The sequence below is a fragment of the Chiloscyllium plagiosum genome, unplaced genomic scaffold, assembly GCF_037043375.1.
Source record: "Chiloscyllium plagiosum isolate Xiang-an unplaced genomic scaffold, Cpla_swu_hap1 HiC_scaffold_2, whole genome shotgun sequence".
Taxonomy (NCBI): domain Eukaryota; kingdom Metazoa; phylum Chordata; class Chondrichthyes; order Orectolobiformes; family Hemiscylliidae; genus Chiloscyllium; species Chiloscyllium plagiosum.
In genome coordinates, this window is record NW_028270140.1 from 21,404,738 (window position 1) to 21,423,104 (window position 18,367).

At 40.7% G+C, this 18,367-nt stretch overlaps 1 protein-coding gene across 5 annotated transcripts in view; it reads left to right on the forward strand.

Moving 5' to 3' along the window:
• Positions 1-3,424: 3,424 nt before the first annotated feature.
• LOC122563792 (ephrin type-A receptor 5-like) overlaps positions 3,425-18,367 on the forward strand; it is a 332,189-nt gene continuing 317,246 nt past the window's right edge. For 4 of the 5 annotated variants that reach the window (XM_043718006.2, XM_043718007.2, XM_087995269.1 and 1 more), the window contains exon 1: positions 3,425-4,031. In XM_043718006.2, the coding sequence (XP_043573941.1) occupies positions 3,905-4,031 (127 nt within the window). In that variant the 5' untranslated portion in view covers positions 3,425-3,904. Of the gene's footprint in view, positions 4,032-15,478; positions 15,564-18,367 lie in introns of those variants that run through there. The other variant, XM_087995267.1, reaches the window with a different exon arrangement.

An 18,367-nucleotide genomic window follows, 5' to 3' on the forward strand; every position in this document is an offset into this window, starting at 1 on the left:
ACGGCCTGAGAAATCTGGTTGCCTATGGAGACAGACAAAATGGCAGTTGAAAGAAAAGCATGGCCTCATTATAAGTTTGAAATGATCAAGCTCCTTTCTGCAAGTTGTTGGTTTCCCTTCTCTCAACCAGTTTTACTAAAACCCCAAGTGGGCTGGAAGGGGGTTTGTTTTTGTTTCCCCTTGGGGTTTTCTTTGCCTTTTTACTTCTGACATAACTCTTTCCCACCCATTTTTGAGAGTTAAAATTCAGGCCAATATTTTGGTGAGAGAGATCAATCTGTCCAAGACACTCACAAGAAATAGCATTGATACATTCAGATGCAAATCAAAGTAGTTTCAAAAATAACCCTTGAAATATATCACAATCTAAAGTTGAGGTATGATTGTGGAAAATTTAACATTTTTGAGAGAAAAGGTGACTTAAGGCATTAATGCCCAAGTATATTCACTAGTAAGGCTTTCCTCATGTCTTACCTATTTGTAGATTAATAGAAATTGATTCCTATGATTGTCCAATAATAATTAGGGTTTTCAGAAATAATAAATTATTTGGTACCTAATGGCCCAACTAATCTTTCCTCATTATGATGCCTTTGAAATAAATTTGGTTAAAACTTTATTTTTTACTTTCATTGAAATATGTAGCTGCTTTTTTATCAATTCTCCACGAATTACATTCTAGTCATTGCTTAAGACATCACAAATATCAACGCATTTTTAAATACCAGAGTCAAAATGCCTACAACTTGTTAACCGGCGTTCCAATGAGCAAATCCTGGACCCTGATCTCTAATCTATTTTAAAACACACCCAAAAATTTAATTTTCAAATTGGGAAAATTGAATCGAGATGCGATTCAGCCTTGATCTAACTGAAGAGTTGAGCTAATTCCAGGGGACAGAACAGCCTAATCTGGTTCTTACATCACTAATTTAGTAACATTTTAAAAATTGCCATATCAAAGCTTGCGTTAGCACGCAGCATTCGTTACAATCAAAACTGGCCTTAAACTTCCTTGTTGTCAAATTCTGTTGGAAGAGCTGAGCCTACGCTTTCCCGTGAAGTTTGACAGCATTCAGTTTATTCAGTGGGTGCAATGGTCCCTGATAGAATCTGAGGCTCGCCTTTAAATGAATTATTGAACACTGCGTGCTGCTGCCAGCCAATAAGTGTTATTTTACATCGTGTGAACCATCAGGTTTGATTTTCTTGTGTGTAAAATAGAGGTCTTCTGGGAATTGACCTTCCCAGTCACGCCCTCAGAATATAAATTAGAACTGCACACCATGGTACAACAGAAAGACTTGGTGAGTTAAGGGGAGGAATTAATCAGACGCTGTGATATCTAGCTCTGGATGTGTATATATCCTGAACTTCAATTCCAGTAGCGTTGCATCAACTGTTTTGCATGATTGCCTTGAATTTAACTTCTTACTTGTTCACTGTTCAATAGGACACAAAAATGTGGGGCAGAGAAATCTGAAGAGACGTGTGATAATGATCCACATTGCGGGGGGAGCCCTCACAGTTTTCGAATAATTAAGCCAGTATATTAACATGTTCTCCATATACACATCCTTCTGCTGTATACATTTCTGGGATTGTAAATGGAGGTGCGTCGGCCGCATGATCATGAGGAAAAGGCCTCCCCGCACTAAGGCACTCTTTATAATATTGCTTAAGAGTTATCATTACAAAACGAATAAAAGCGCCAGTGAGATTAGGCACCCACTCTCCAAGAGGACTTTGTAACTAGGGCCCTATGCTCAACTTTAGTGGAAGGACCAGACGTAGTGGAAAATCATTTGCCCTTTAACTAAGAGCCCGGTTTGTCCTCCTGGTCTGGGCTAATTTCACCACCTCTGTGTCTTATTCTCTCTCTTTCTCTCTCTGCAGCTTCCTAGCTGTTTCTGATCAATGTTGCTTTCGCTTCTCTTTACCAGCATGCTTGTAACTGACCGCCGGAGATGGAGGAAGGGGTTACACGTTGAATGGCCGCAATTTTGTGACCTCAGTATTTGTTGCGAAAACCACTAACCAATTTGCCAGTGAGAGTGACGGCGTTAACAGTTGCTGGCGATTCACATGTAGGGCCAGATCAGATGAAAGCGGTTACTTTAATGATGAAATTCCGAGCCAACAGCCCCAGTTGCGGAGTGGTTAGGGACAGGAGTTGGGAAGATTTGATCAGTTGCTTTGACACGAAACACAGCATCTCACGGTGCAGCATCGGTGCTGCTTCAGATCCAGTCTCGAAGGTTATTGAATATCGGAGAGCGATTGGAGGGAGAGATAAAAACACCGTCTGTGAAGTGAGAATATCTCTCTCTCAGAGAGACTGAGCGGCAGCGGGTCCTCGGAGCTGGGTGCACTGAGAGGGAAACTCGAGAGTCGATGCCAAGAACAGGCGTCAAGCGTGCGGCTCAGAAAAAAAAGATTGCTTTCAACAGGTCTGATTAGATTAGATTAGTTACAGTGGAAACAGGCCCTTCGGCCCAACAAGTCCACACTGACCCTCCTGAGAACAACAAATTGGAAGCCCCGAAAATACACAGAGATACATCAAGAGTAAATAGGGGAAAAATAAGTGAACTAAAGCTACTGGGAGAGTACTGGATTATAACCAATTGTTCAGAAAAATGTCAAATAAATAATGGTCCTACTCAAAACGGTGTCTTTTCCAAGTGGATAGCTCAAAAGGTTTGATGCACTGAAATAAAGTAGACATTATTCTGTTACCAAGTGTAAGTTTTCCTTATGGTAATGTTAGGGGACCGACATAACTAAATCCTGACTTCAATCTAGCAGGAATCGAAACATCTATTGTGGAAATGTAAAAGTGTGACGTTTGTGGTTTCAAGGTTTGCACTGAATGATATACAAAAGAGACATCTCACTAAACGTCCATCAATCCAGAAATTAGAACAGTAAAAATTAACCAGGAGAGTAAATATTACAGTCAGATCAGAATGGTGTGTTTTTCAGGAGGGTGCGCCAAACCCTGTCGTATTTCATCAGCCTACAGAATCCGAGATTTTGGAATTGGATTACAAAACACAAACATTTTTTTCGGTGTGTGTGTGGGGGGGGGGGGGGGGGTGTTCAGTGGCTATTGCACCTACCTCCAATCTCACACAGGGCTAATGATTTTGAGAGAAACCAGATTTCTATAATATTCGCGGAGAGGATCGAAGAGGATTCTGTGGTGCAAGGGGGGCGACAGGGAATTGGCAGCTCCAGCGGGTCCTGAGCTAACTTCTTGCAAGCGGGCGGGGGGGGGGGGGGGGGGGCGCGGGGAGGGTTGTGGGTGGTGATAGTGGAGCGGCTGATTGACAGACGCTGAGTAGCTCCTCCCCACCACCTCCAAAACACACACACACAGTGCAGCAGGGAATGCGCATGAATTAGCTCAGTGTCTCTCACACACACACTTGCTTCAAACAGTGTTGAGTGGTTTAGAGCCGCTTGAGGCGGGAGGGATGGGGTTGGAATCAGGCATCCTGTGTCCTCTGGAGACCAGTGAGTGCCTGTGACTCAGAGAAGATGGGGGAGCGGGTGTTGCAGCGTGTGGACCAACCTCTCCCGTAGTTCATCTCCAACCCTCTGTACCTTAGCCCCACAATACACCCCCTCCCCTCCATCCCATCCCCCCCCTTCCCCAAGTCTGTCGTGCAGAGAGTTGCACCTCCTCCGCCCCCTCGGTGTGTGTGTGTGTGTTGGTACAGAGTCTGCACAGAGATATATATATATATATATAGGCAGACAGAGCACTGAGCAGCCTCCTGTCGCTGGCGGCCGGCCGGACTGGGAGACGGTGAGCCGGCCGGGGGTCACTTCCAGACTGAGCGGGGCCAGACAGCGAGCGCTAGCCGCCCACCCTGCACTGTGGCCCGGGTCCCCAGCGATGGCACAGCGGCCGAGCGAGGCGGCACCGCTCCGGGCGCCACTTTTCTGCTGGACTTATTCCTGCCTCTTGTGCCTGCTCTGCTGGAAGCCGCAGGAGTGTCAGGGAGCCGCCGGGCACAACCAAGGTAAGCCAAGGAAAGCAGCTTAAACCATTAAACTTGCTGACAGCGAGACAGAGAGAGAGAGAGAATACCATTTCGGTACCGCCACCGTGCTTTTCTGTTCTGTCACTTCTATATGCGTGCCTCCCACAGCCAGGCTCCCAACTCCCTGCTCCTGGGCTCCAGATTTCCAGCTCACGAACTCAGATCCCCATTCCCGGATTCTGTCTGCCAGACAGCGGATTGTGCCTTCCACATCTCAACTTCCAAACTATCAGCTCCCGATCCCGATACCCACACTCCAGTTTCCAGACACCAGGTCTCAGACTTTAGACCGCAGTGTTCACACACACACTGCCCAGAGTCATGTTCCCAGATCCCAACTTCCCCTTCCCCACACAGTGCCCAGAGTCGAGTTCCCATCTCAAATTCCACATTCCCCTGCACACACTCACAATGCCCAGAATCCAGCTTACAGGTCCCAAACCCCAAATCCACATATATAACGCCCAAATCCCAGATCCCAAATCCGTACGCATCGTGCCTAAAGTCTAGCTCCCAGATCCCAAATCCGCATTTATAGTGCCCAAAGTCCAGATCCCAAATCCCCAAACCCCAGACACACTGTGCCTTGGGTCCAGTGCCCGGATCCCAATTCGTATCCCATCCTCCCATTCTGTACACCTCTTCACTCACCCACACCCCCCAACACACACACACTCGCACATACACTCTCACAATCCCCAGAGTCCAGCTCCCAGTCACTTTCCTGTTTCCCGGCCACAGCTCCCAGCCCCTGCTCCAGATCGTTGAGTCCGGGTTAGAGCCGAGCCCACACTCGAGTGCCCTCTTCTTTTTTGTTTGCTTTTGCTGCTTAATATTATTTTACGTGCAGATGACCAATGTGCCCAAGCGAGTCGAAGTTCTTTAGTGTTGTTCTCCCATAGCTCGGAATTCAGTTCTCAAAGTGGAATTCCCCTTCCCCCAGGCTCTGTTTCCTCCACAGGGCTGCAAGTCCACCATCTCAACCTGCCCCCCCGTACCTCTGGTTGGAGTTTTCCCGTTATTTTTTCTTTGCAGGGGATGTGGGTTTGGATGGTTTGGGGCGGGGGGAGCAACTTTGGGAAACTCTCCTTCTTTAACTGCAGAGATGTTGTTAGCCCGGACTTGCAACGGGGGGGTGAGGGAGAGACACAGGCAGCAATGTGTCGGCTCTCACACCGAGACTGCGGGCGGGGGGCACAGTGGCAGGAAAAAATGGGTTTACGGTTGGGGACACAGAAACATTTGAAAATAAATCGTCTTGGTGCAGAAAACCTTTGAAAGCTGCTAACTTTTTCTGAAGGGGCAAGGAGCTTAAAAACAAGGGCGAGTGGTATTCGCGTGTACGTGTGTAAGCATGTGGACCTGCCTCTAGCGCCTAGTGAATGTCCCTACTCTATCTAAAGCCTTGGAGACAGTGCTGTCTGAATCATTTGTAGTTCAGATTAATTTGCGGCGGTGTGAAATTCTTTTCCACAGTTTCAAATATCATTTCGACACTGGCAATCGCACGTTTTTAAACGGGGTGGGGGGCACATTGATTGCACCGTGAACCGACTCTGACTGATTTTACAATGACCGCAATTCATCTTGGCCCCTGGTCAACCACGTTACCCACCAACGTTCAGAACAGCGCACCATGGACGACCTGACTTTGCTTCAATCAATGTTGCACTCCCAACAGAAATTGTCACTGAAATTCGCTGGCTAAGAATCAGGGTTACACAGCGAGTGCGTGTTCCATTGACTGCATTATATTGAGTTTGGTGACAGTGACTGTGGTGGTGTGTTCCACCGTTTTAACGATTTAATCGCAGCCCAGCGTGCTGGGACTGCGTGGGTCACATTTGATATAGAAGGTTCATTCTTCGCTTGAGGCACGCCCCCTTGTTTGTAAGCTATATAATTCTGAATGTAAGATTTATATTCCCCAATTATCTGCAAAGGCGGCACTTAAATGCGTTTTATATTTTCTTTTGCGGGGGGGAGAGTGGATAAAACTCAGTTCGAACGTTTGTTTTCTTAAAACCAATTCATCATTGCGCTGATCTCAAGCTAGGGAGAGGGAGCAGATTAACTCTTGGGGGTGTTTGTGTATGCGTGCGTGTGTGGGGATGTTGGGAGGGGATGGGGACGCTAGTGAATTTTATCGGTTTGCACAGTCGGTAGTGTAATCCAAATTACTGTTTACTTTGTGGTCACCAAAGGCTCATCTATTTTGTTGGACTTCCCATAACAAACACAAACACACGGACGCACACATACACACGCACAGACACACACATACACACGCACAGACACACGCACAGACACACACAGTTACAGACACACAGCCCCAGATACACAGTCACAGACACACAGTCACAGACACACATACACACGCACAGACACAGTCACAGACACACGCACAGACACACACAGTTACAGACACACACAGCCCCAGATACACAGTCACAGACACACAGTCACAGACACACATACACACGCACAGGCACACACAGAGTCACAGACACACAGACACAGACACACATACACACGCACAGACAGTCACAGACACATAGACACACATGCACACGCACAGACACACAGACACAGACACACATACACACGCACAGACACTCACAGACACACAGATACATATACACACGCACAGACACACACATACACACGCATAGACACAGTCACAGACACATACACACGCACAGACACACAGTTACAGACACACAGACACAGACACACATCATACACAGTCACAGATACACACAGACACGCATACACAGTCACAGACACACACAGACACAATCAGACACACAAACACTGACACAAACACACAAATACACAGGCATACACACAGACACACAAACACACAGATACAAACACAAAAGCACAAAATATGCTTTTTAAGTAGAAATGACAAACGAAACTCGACGTAAGTTTTGCTTTTTAAACTAATGCTGATGAAAATTATATGCTCCCCACCCCCAGGCCTTTCTGTAGCTAGGACACTTGCAATAGGAAATGTTTATGTCGAATCTGACTAGAAAAATGCCAGTGTCTCAACCGGTCTTTAATTTTTACACATGCAAGAATAAAGAATTTACAACCAAATAGAAACCCTGCACACAGTGAAATCCGGACATTGAGACAAAAGGCTGGAAATTCGCTGTGTGCTTTTATCAGGAGAAAGATGACCGGCTGAAAGATGAATATCGACTTTTAAAGCCACATTTAAATGATTATGGAACCGAGGTGTCGCGTCATCGATTATTTTGCCCACGTACATAAAACAGCTCACATTCAGAAGGATTGTCTTACATACAATTCAAACTTCTGAATAAAGAACACGTCTCACCATGCCATTAACTGTATATTCTTTTAAAATGAAACCCAATGTCGTTTATGTTCAGCATGCTTATATTTCCTTGTCACATTCACATAGCACAGTGTTTTTTTTTCCTGGCTTATGGTCTTTACAGAAAGCTTTTTTTTTCTTGTTTGCTGAGTGCGAGGAGAACCCGGTGAAATTTGGTGCTTATTAGTTCACTTTAACGGTGGATCAATGTCTCTGAGGCCACATGCATTTGTACCGTGTGAGTCATAATGGTATCTTTCCGCTGCACCAGAGCGCGCTGGTGGAATCCACGCGCTTACTGGTAAAGTTACTGAGGGTAACTGGGGGTAAATTTTATAGGAGGTTGGCTGGTGTTTGTGGGTGGGAGCAGCGATGCTGTTGGAATTAATGAATAGGTTTGCCTCGGTCGCTGGCATTTTATTACTGTCCCAATTCATGTTTTATATGTCTACTGACTTCATTTTTCAAAGATTATAATGCTTGATTTATGAGGACGCTTTTCCTGTTACACGCTTTCTTTGGCATTAATAGTGGGCGTGAGCAGAACGTTGACAGAAACAGTGTTGGTACATATGGCACAAAACATATAGCAAATAATTCATTCATGTACTGTGCTTACAAGGTTAAGAACTAGATAATGAACATAACATGGGATGGCTAAACTTCTAATATCACCAGACAGCTAAAATAAACAAAGATTGTTGCAATTCTGCTTCAGTTATCCCTGCAGTGGTGAATGCTGGCAAATCAAATAAAATGCATTGGTCTTTTGAATGAAGAATGTCTTTTACACATTCAAACTTGGGTGGTTTATGTGCCTTCTCACAGACCACATTTTTTTTTGTTGCTGGAAGGAATATTTAGAATTGCAGCATGCCAAACATGTAGAAAACCTTTGAATCCCAGTTGCAAAACTCCAAAAGAATTGAGGCCTGTTCAAAATGCTGAGAAATGAGTGGGCATTTCTGGATATGGATTTGTGGTGCTGGAAGAGCTCAGCAGTTCAGGCAGCATCCGAGGAGCAGCAAAATCGACGTTTCAGCCCTTCATCGGGCTTGACATTGGTGCTCACTAAGCATTTTTTGCTCATTTTTACTTTACTATCTTGCAGGGAAAAAAAAGAGCAGTTTTAATGTCCAGGCTGTTTATTGAGAAAGTTGGAAGGGAAGCTTTTCATCCTAAAGGATGGTGGTGATAACAGCAGAATCCATTAGTGAATCATATCAAGCAGAATTGATCAAAGATATCGGAGAACATATTTATGGTGCTCTCAATACAAAGAACAATAAAACTCAGAAAGATACTGTACAGTATGATTACATAACAGAGAAAATATGTTTAAGCAATTAGTTCTCATGTAAATGAAGTCAGATAGTTAATTTGCAGTATTTAATCATTTACAGGTGGAGATTTGTGACAAGAAAAATGTGGCTTTGGCATGCATGCACTCCTACTGTACTAATGCATCAAGAACATTCTGCCTGAGTACATGATGTATGGTGTTGATTATGATGAAGTACGTTAATACATTAGAAAGGGCTCCTGCTTCCTTGAAGCAAAAAACAATGAAAATTAGAATTCCCAGAAGTTTTTAATGGATTCTCAGGGCCTCTTTTGAGATTTTACATCTTCAAAGTTCACTGTCGGAAAGATATGTGTGTATGGATAAAATTGAAAGGAAATACTTATGCTTCCACTATGTCTTATGAGTGACTAAGGTTTGTAGTCAGAAGTTACAAGTTCTTGTGATTGAGATATTCAGAATTCTGTGAACTGGTGAAAGATTTATTTCGCTGAATACAGCAATGTTTCTCAACCGACAGGAAAGAAATTCCAAATATTCCCCCTAACTTGGTTTAAGTTTCTATTCTTTTCCTTACCTTTCTCAGGACATTAAATAATGTCAGGTGATGTGAGGAGTGTCAGGGATTGTGCTGCACAAGACATCAATGTTGGGTGGAACAGACTGGTTGGTCAATGGGTGTTTTTCTGTCCATCAATGTCTATACGATTGAAAGGACTTACGGGGTTCTGTGTTCTGTTCTCTTGTGATGCTTTATTTGCAGCAATAATTCTCTTTACAACACTAACACTGCTGTTGTGAAAGTCAAAGGGGATGATTGCCACGATGATCTGAAATCTGCTAATTTTGTTTTGTTTTCCTTTCCTGTCTATATGCATTTTTAAAAAATAACAACTGTCATTAAGGACAGTGTGAGGGAGCTAAATTAGCATCAATAGAGATAGTCATTAACCCTGGGCATCTCAGCAATTTTATCATTTCGGCTGTGCATTGATGCAGATCACTCACAATGTAAGGTTCAGTAACTTCTCATGACAGTCTTCCCCAAAAGAGGTCATCAACACATAATTATCTTTTTAAAAAATCCAGAAGACCTTTCATAAATGGAGTTCTGATGACGATGCTCTCTCCTTCAGCTCTATTTACCTGAATGCATAACATCATTCAATTTTTGCATAGACTGCAACTTGTAGACTAATTCTTATTTTTCTTGAAAGCTTTGAAGCAGCTTTCCATTTCTGAAATAAAATAAAAGTGCATTTATTTAACACCTTCCACAATCTTAGTACATCTCAAAATACTTCAAAGAAAATAAAACACTTTGTAATGTCAGAATGTAGGAAGTGCAGCAACCAAAATGCGTCCAACAAGCCCTCACAACCATAAATATGAAAATAACCAGATGATTTGCTATTGCTTTGTGATGTTGACTGAGGTAATGATTGTCTATGATAGCTACCTATGCTCTTCTTTGAAGTAATACATTGGGATCCACTTGATAGTGCAAATAAAGTCTTAAAATAATATGCCACCAGAAAAACAGCACTTTCAACACCACACTGAATTGATTTCCATTATTTTGTGCTTACATTCTGGTGTTGGACTCAAATGTATGGCCTTCTGATTCAGTGATAGAATTTACCAGTGAGATATGGCTGACTCTTAGGTTAGTAGTCATAGCTCAGCTTTTTCCAATGTTCTCCTTTCATCTACAGTAGCCTATGATAAGGGTAGGTTATGATTCTAGATCACGGACTGCCAACCAATTCATTGCCTATGTAGACAATTCATTTAGATCTCGTATTAGATATTGCATTATTTTGTTGCTGTGTACTTGTGTTTGGATTTGGGGAGTGGGACAGCATGGTATGAGAAAGGATGAAAATTAAACTCTTATCTGTCTTCATAGGATGTCCACACATATACTTCCCAAAAAGGTTTCTCCATCCAAAAGAACAAGATCTTTGGCTGATTTACCATCTCTGTACGCAAGTGAACTGAGACTAAATTTAGCACTCTAGATTATTGGTCTGGCTTCAATGAAGAATTTGAGTTCAGCCAGTCATTTTCGACAGGGAGATAAGAAGAACATGACTTTTAAGTAACTATTTATTCAATCATAATACCAATATTCAGGTGCTGTAATGAGAAAATAAAAGAAAGATTAGTATTGCACCTGCTGTTCCTCAGAATAATGCTATGGAGCGTTTTATGTCCAATTGAGGGGGGATTTTGAGCCTTGGTTTAACATATTACTTGAAAGCTGAGATTGTCATGTTTAAGTCCTGGAATGGGAACATGAACACAGAACCTTCTGCCTTGGAGGCAAGAGTACAAATAGTTAACCTATAGTCAAGATGGTGATAGAAATGCTGTAATTAACTTCATCATCATTAGGTGTTGAGGAGAAAATTGAGCTGCATTGTTATTCCTGATATAATTGATACTATACATGTATGGACAATCCATGAAGACAGGTTGGAACAGAATGTTGATGCATTCTACAAATGAATAGCTGTCTAGACTCACATGACCAGGAGGATCCTTCCCGGTCCTATATTGGGAGATGCAATTACAAACTAGGCCACTGGCGCAGCTCACAACTGATTTTTTTTTTGTTTGGTGTTTCCTCTGAGTTCAAGAAAGATGTTCAATATCAGACAATTGCCAGTATTTCATTCGACAGAGGAGATAAGAAGGAGCAACTTTTCAGCTGCCCTTTATTTGATTGCACAATTACCAGGAAGAGGTAGGGCAAATTATTGCCAACAATTCCATACTTTAAAAGCAGGGTTAATGTTCGCATTATGAAATACTTTTTTTCCCGCCGTAATGGAAAACGTACTGTTTCCATATCAGGAAAATAGGAGAACGTTCCCAGTGGTAAACATTTCACCTCTGAGTCAAGAAGCTGCAATTTCAAGTCCCAATTCAGCAAACTCAGCCCATCATTTTCGCTAACATGCCTTTGCAGCACGGAGGGACTACCACATTGTTATAAATAACATTTCCCGATGAGCTATTAATCTGTATCCTCCTGGATAGGTTGTGAGGTTACTATTCAGACACGAACAGAGGAGTTCTTCCCAAGTCTTGAAAATATTTATCTCTTAACCAAGTATTAACTGGTCATTATCTCGTCACTGTGTGTGGGATCACCCGGGCTGGTGTACGTTGTGCAGCACAATAATGACCAGACTTCAAATTTATTTCATTGTCCTGAGGCTGACTACGACGCGACATAAATGCAAGCTGTAAGTCAGTGGAAAATCTGAAGCGAGCTTCTGAAACCAATTCGATTCCTTCTCACCCTTCCTCAGTGGAGGAAAAATCACGACATTCCCGATGGGTTGGTTGAGATCAAAGACTCATCATGCAGAAAATTGAGGGCATTCACTCAAATGCCACCTTTGTGGTAGCACTAAATGTCACTATTCCAGTGTGGTCCGCCCCTGAGCTGCCCTTGGATTGGAAGAATACATTTGTGGAGGACTAATAGTGTTTTTACAGCCTGTAGTTTTTGTTCCTCCCAACTGTGTGAATGGGGATCGGAGCAATTAGCAGCTACACTGCTCACAAGTGAGAGCTGAATCCAACCCCCTGCATTGTGAACCATTCCGAATTTAGAATTACTGAGTCGGCTTTTCAGATTGAATACTATAATTATAAGCCTTGAATGGTTCAATTCTGGGAGAAATACTGGATCACATCTGCTGGCGCTGAAAATATCAAAGCTAATATTTTTGTACTGAGGGGATTTTTTTTTAAAAAAATGAACAAATCATGTACCTTTGTAATTAACAATCACAGAATATCAGTGCAAAATCTGTATTTAAAATAAAACTGCAGAAATGAATTATAGTTGGTAAACTCTTGAGTCCATGGAGTTACGAGTACCTGACAATATTCCGAGAATAAAGAGGAGCTGGAATTGGTTATACTGAAGTTATTGATAATAAACCGTACGCGTGATTTGTAAATAGCACCCTTGCCATATATTTCACATGAAGTTAGACTTTAATAATTGTTTAACGTCTGTCAGCAACTATTTTATTATTGCATAAAACTTCGAATCGTCAATAATCCCGAAGAACCAGGGAAATGGATTATTTGCTAGGTGTTTTCACTCGATGCTTTAACCAGCAATCCGTACCTCTGATTGTTAAACACGCCGCATGGTAGTGAAGCACACAGCATTTTTTTTTACTGCTTACTTGTCTGGGTAAAAAAAATGTTCTTTGATTTTCAGTGGGAACAAGTAAAATTACCGGGCATTTGTACAAGAAAGTGTCTGAACCCGACATTTGTACTTACAGTAATTATTTCCCGCCTGTTATCGGACCAAAAATTGGAAGCTTTTTGTTGTTAAGAATATGGTCATTTCTTTTTTTTAAAAAAAGGGGCTAGTTCTATTATGTTACTTCTAGATATATTTATTTATGGTTCTCAGGAGACCTCCAGCAATTACATTATAAAAGATTGACTACATCAATACACACTGAGTCCACTCTATAATGTAACTTAAGTGAATGGTTCAGACATTCTTGCCACTGTAATTGATATACAGCACATCTTCCTTATTTACTTCATGAAGATAACGGATAACGAGCAGATTCTGGCGGTAGTAGTATCGACTGTCCCCAAGCACTGAATCGTACCCCATCCTGCCTGAGGCAGGTTGGTTTATCTCTGTACCCGGCAGCATAGAGATCCCACACTCAGTCGGTGCACTGCAGCCGGGCTGCTTCGCTTAAAGACCGAATCATTGGGAATAAGCCAACAACAACAAATCTGTATCAGCAGTTCGCGAACTTTGCACCTACACAGATCTTCGTGTTTCGAGTTAAACATTGAAATATGCCCTTCGCTCTAAGCCTTGAGTAACTTCAATTGCGCATGCACCAGATGGTGCTGTGTCGTGTGGCGGATCATTGTGCATATTAAGGGGGACAGCATTTAGTTTGGCTGTTGTGAATTAATTTTCAAACAGGGAAAATGAGCCGAGAGTATCGACTTGTCTTATGTGTTACAGTGAAGACTTGCTTAGTGTGTAATTGCTGGGAAAGTCTCGAATTGCTACATGCTTGACAAGTGGTGCACAAACAATTCTCCATTCTCATACATGATGTATATTTTCAAGTGTACATCCCAATGTCAAAAGCATCTCTTACAAATACACTCTCTTGTATCTGCACAGCGCGCAGGTTGTATTACATAACCTCGGCGGAAACATTACGTTCTAATCTTTATCTTATCAGGGCTCTCACAACCTGACATTTCACAGCCGCTTGGCACTGAGTCAGCAGTAGGAGGTTCAGTTCTTTTATGTGCGACCCCAGAGCTGTGGAGTGCAGTCTTCATTTTATCCTGATAAATGTCATGTTTATTGTTGTTCAAGCTCGCAAGATAAGTTCATGGCAATCTGTGAATGATCCGAAGCACTGTTCATATCCATATTGATGTATCCTTCATTACTAATGAGAATGCAGTAAAAACATTTTCAGGAAATCTCTCGAGGTGGTGGATAACATTGATAACTATTGCGATTTTCTTAAAGTTAAAGTAACAGAAAATAATTGTCATGTTATTTTGATAACCTTGTGTGACAAACGATTATTTACTCTCAAATACTGTATCGAGATGATGTCATCGTTCATTAACATCCATGCAGCAAAACGTTTGAGGAACATTGTGCAGAGTGACTACTGACTTTGATGGATATAAATGGGAAAGTAGAAGGGTTACAGGGAGCTGCTAAAGCCAGACATTTGTATAACATTAAGATGCTACTAGATTTTTATATGCGCTGGTATCACAAGAAATAGGCAGAATTCTGCACTAACAATCACATTTTCTGCTCTCCTTGCATAGCTATTTAATGTAAAATTCTGTTTCAGCTTAAGTAGGTGCCATAAATAGCGCAAAAATAGTCAATACGAAAGCAAACTAGAGCATGCAGCGTATATTGTAGCACTGCAGATGGTTTGAAGAAGGGAGCTATTATACATTGAGAGACTGTTACAGAGAAGCAAAGGTGAACTCTGGAAGTAATATCAATGTCAATTATTAGTCCTAGAGTACCATATTAGTTATTGCAAAAATACATTTTGTACCACATGCACTTCACTTTAAGATATTTTATTCAGGTTTATCTGGGATAATGTTTGTTCATAAAGTGCATTTGTGACTTTGTCCTTCAGGCAAAAATATATATTTCATCATTTTTACCTAATAAACTAGGAAGTGAACTGAGCTCTGGTCTCTAAAACTATTGCAATACATGACTCCATTTCATTTATAATTTTGTTACTGTTTTGACAATAGTAACAATGGTGATAAGTTACTTGTCTTTTCAAACACAGTAGACAGATGCACAGTTGCTGAAGTTCAAATAATTGGGAAATAACTTTATGCAACATCTCAACATTTCAGGTGTTGCAAAAAATTTTGAATGCATTCCATATGTGCAATTGTTTACAAATTTGTCATGTGTGTTTTATGATGTTCAATAAGTTTATTTTATTTTCAGTTCATAATTTAACTTATTTACTAAAGAAGAAATAGTACATAACAAAACCATCCTGATCATAAGTTATATCTAAGAAATGCAGTTCAATATAGTTGATAGAGTTCCTTAAAATAAACGCAAGCAAAAGTAAATGTAAAAAGGGTCATTTTCTCTCTGAATGTTATTACAGATATCCAACTTTAACAATCAAGAGCAGATGGACAGGACTAGACTAACTATTAAGTGCGTGTTCAGCCATTCAGTTCAATCACAGTGATCTGAACTTCAATTTCATTTATCTCACCTTTCTCCACATCATTTGGTAACAAAGTTTCCGATAAGATAATTACAGTAAGTTTTATTTCAATGTGCAATACATTTAGACTTTTTGAATAGTATTTAATTTACTACAAAGCTTTCATAGCATTTTATACACTGCTGTGAAGCCTTGCCAGCAGGCAGATTAGCGGAAACTTTGTTTCCTTTCTTTATTTAATAAAAAAATTGTGATCAATTTTAAAAATTTAAATTGACCCCATTTCTAAGTACTTTGGGAAAGCAAGTTCCAGGTTTCCACTTTAATTCTTGAAGGTCATTTATTGAAACTACATTGTTATCAAGTATCATGTCTCATAAATTGACTATTGAACCATTAAAGATTCCTTCGAAAACAAGGGTTGACTTATATGCCATATACAAAATATAAACCTGCACTGTTGATGTAGATGGTCAGCACTTTGCAATGTGAAAATAAAAAAAAGTTGCAATTCACATTAAGTCAACCTGGCATGTGCTATTGAATTGGCTAATTCTACAATCATACCTTTAAACCAGTGTTCAAATTATAGGAAGGGCAGGCGAGTTCAGTTCCAAAAGTCTCCAAAGCAGCTGGGAAAATTCAATCTTTGGTGTGACCAATCAAACAAATATCAGCTAGGGTAATGGTTTCTGTGTGTAGAAGTACATGTCAGTTATTTTGGGAAAGAGTTGCTAACTTCTGCCTATTGTTTTGTACTAATTTAAATATGTTATGTATACAAATTTAGAGATTTCCTTGTATGCTGTGGCTTTATATTCAGTGAAAAGTTTACATTATTGAGAATATTGTTGAAATATTCTAATTATTTTGATGTGTGTGTCTAAATAACTCAATGTTACAAAAACACAGAAGGTACGATATGACTGTAATTGGTTTGTCATACCTCTGGTTGTAAGAATATATTGATGTTCCACTTTGGTTTTTGGTAAGATCCTGCACAATTTACTAACACCAGACTGAATAGTTCTTTAAGTGCTAGGATAGGTATTGAAGGTGCTGGTTTGATTACATGCTAAGATTTTCATATCATCTGGCATGTTCTACAAAATTGCTCTATATCTTTATGAAGTCCTGACCACGTAAAATACCTGCTTATTAATGCCTGTGTTTTCTGTCTTCTCATTTCCAATTCCTGTATTCTTAATTCCATCTCCCTTTCATTATCTATTCTTGCCCTTTCCTTTGTTTTTTTTCCTGCTATTTGTAGTTCCTTCATTTTCTCCTCATAGCCTAGCTGCTTCAACTATAACTGAATGTCACCCAGTTGTGACATTCGCTACTCTGAAGTCCTAGATCCTTTTTATATTTTATCTAAATCTAAGTGCTGTGCATACACTTCAATTATCTCTGCCCTTTTCTATCTGTCAGGCAATGCTAGCTCTAGTTTACCTGCCAAATCATTTCAATTTGAAATTCTTTTAAGGCTGCCAGCAACAACTGTACCACCTTTAGGAAATCCTTTCCTGTTTCCAAAGCCTTGCCTTAATTTGGATTGATTAGCTCAGTTGGCTGGATAGTTGTTTTGTGATGCTAGAGTGATGCCAAAAGCTCGGGTTCATTTCTTGAATCAGCTGAAGTTATCATGAAGGGTCTTCTCCTGTGCTTGCCTGATGCATAATAAACCAATAGGTAGGGCTATGATGACTTTACCCTTTCTCTTTGCCTTAAGTGCAGTATAGAACATCGTGTTTTCCTTCCTCAGTATTAACTACCAATTCACATCAAAAATCTTGCTGCCGCTGTTTCCAGTCCTATCCAATTCAAATCCAGCATGAGCCCCCAGACATCATTACAACCCTCAGGGGTGACATGCCATAAATCAAGCCCTACTTTTCTAGGAATCAAGCCGAAAGCTTTTTTTTTAAAGATATGCATAGTACCCAATCTTTAGGTCAAAGCTGACAGAAAGCATGGACTAGATTTCAGTACTGAACAAGAGGTATTATTTATTATAAGTAATTATACCATAGCTATAGGTAAACAGATATAAACCATTGATAATATAACACTACTGACTAAAACTCTAATCCCCTTATAGAGTCCCCCTTTCGCACAGACAACCACATAGGGAAATAGATTATTGTCGGAGATAGAGAAATATTTGAAAGTCAGTTCAGTGGTGTTTGCTTCCTGATTCCAATGTTGGAATGGTGCTATTTTGCTAGCTAAGCCCTTGCTTTTAAGTTGTCTTTCTCTGGAAGCTTCCACTGCTTTGTAAGAAATATGTAGTGACTGATTCACTTGGAAGGTATCTCTTATTTTCAATTTATAAGTCACAGCTTAAAGCAAGTATCTGATTTTCTTCAAGTTTATACTGAGTTTTTTTCATTACAGAGAACTGACAGTTTCAGACAACATTAAACCCTACTGTGTCTTTCTCTCTGTGTGTCTCTGTGACTTGTTTCCATGTCCAACTTGCTCAGTTTGCTGAGAAGAATCAACTTCATTCGTAAACAACTCCTTGGCTTCTGATCATCTGCACATTGCGGAACCCAGAGCCATTAAAAAAAAGAACAGAATTCACAATAGGTATCAAATTTCTTGCTCTGAAATTATGTTGCCATCCAGGCAAATCACTGTTTATAAAAGCTATTGTTTCTCCTTGCTATCCACAGTTTTTAAAAGCACAAAAAAAAACCTGTTTTTCTGAAACACATTGCATTTCTGGTTGATGATTATCGAAGATCCATTTTTATATTGCTTTTCAAGATCAGTTTTCAAGATCATTTGGACTCAATATTTTTTTCAGGATCGTTGCCTTTTTCCATTCTCGCATCAGTTTTTCACTCAAAGCGAATTCCATTTCTGTAGTACCATTAATTGAGTTAGCAAATGT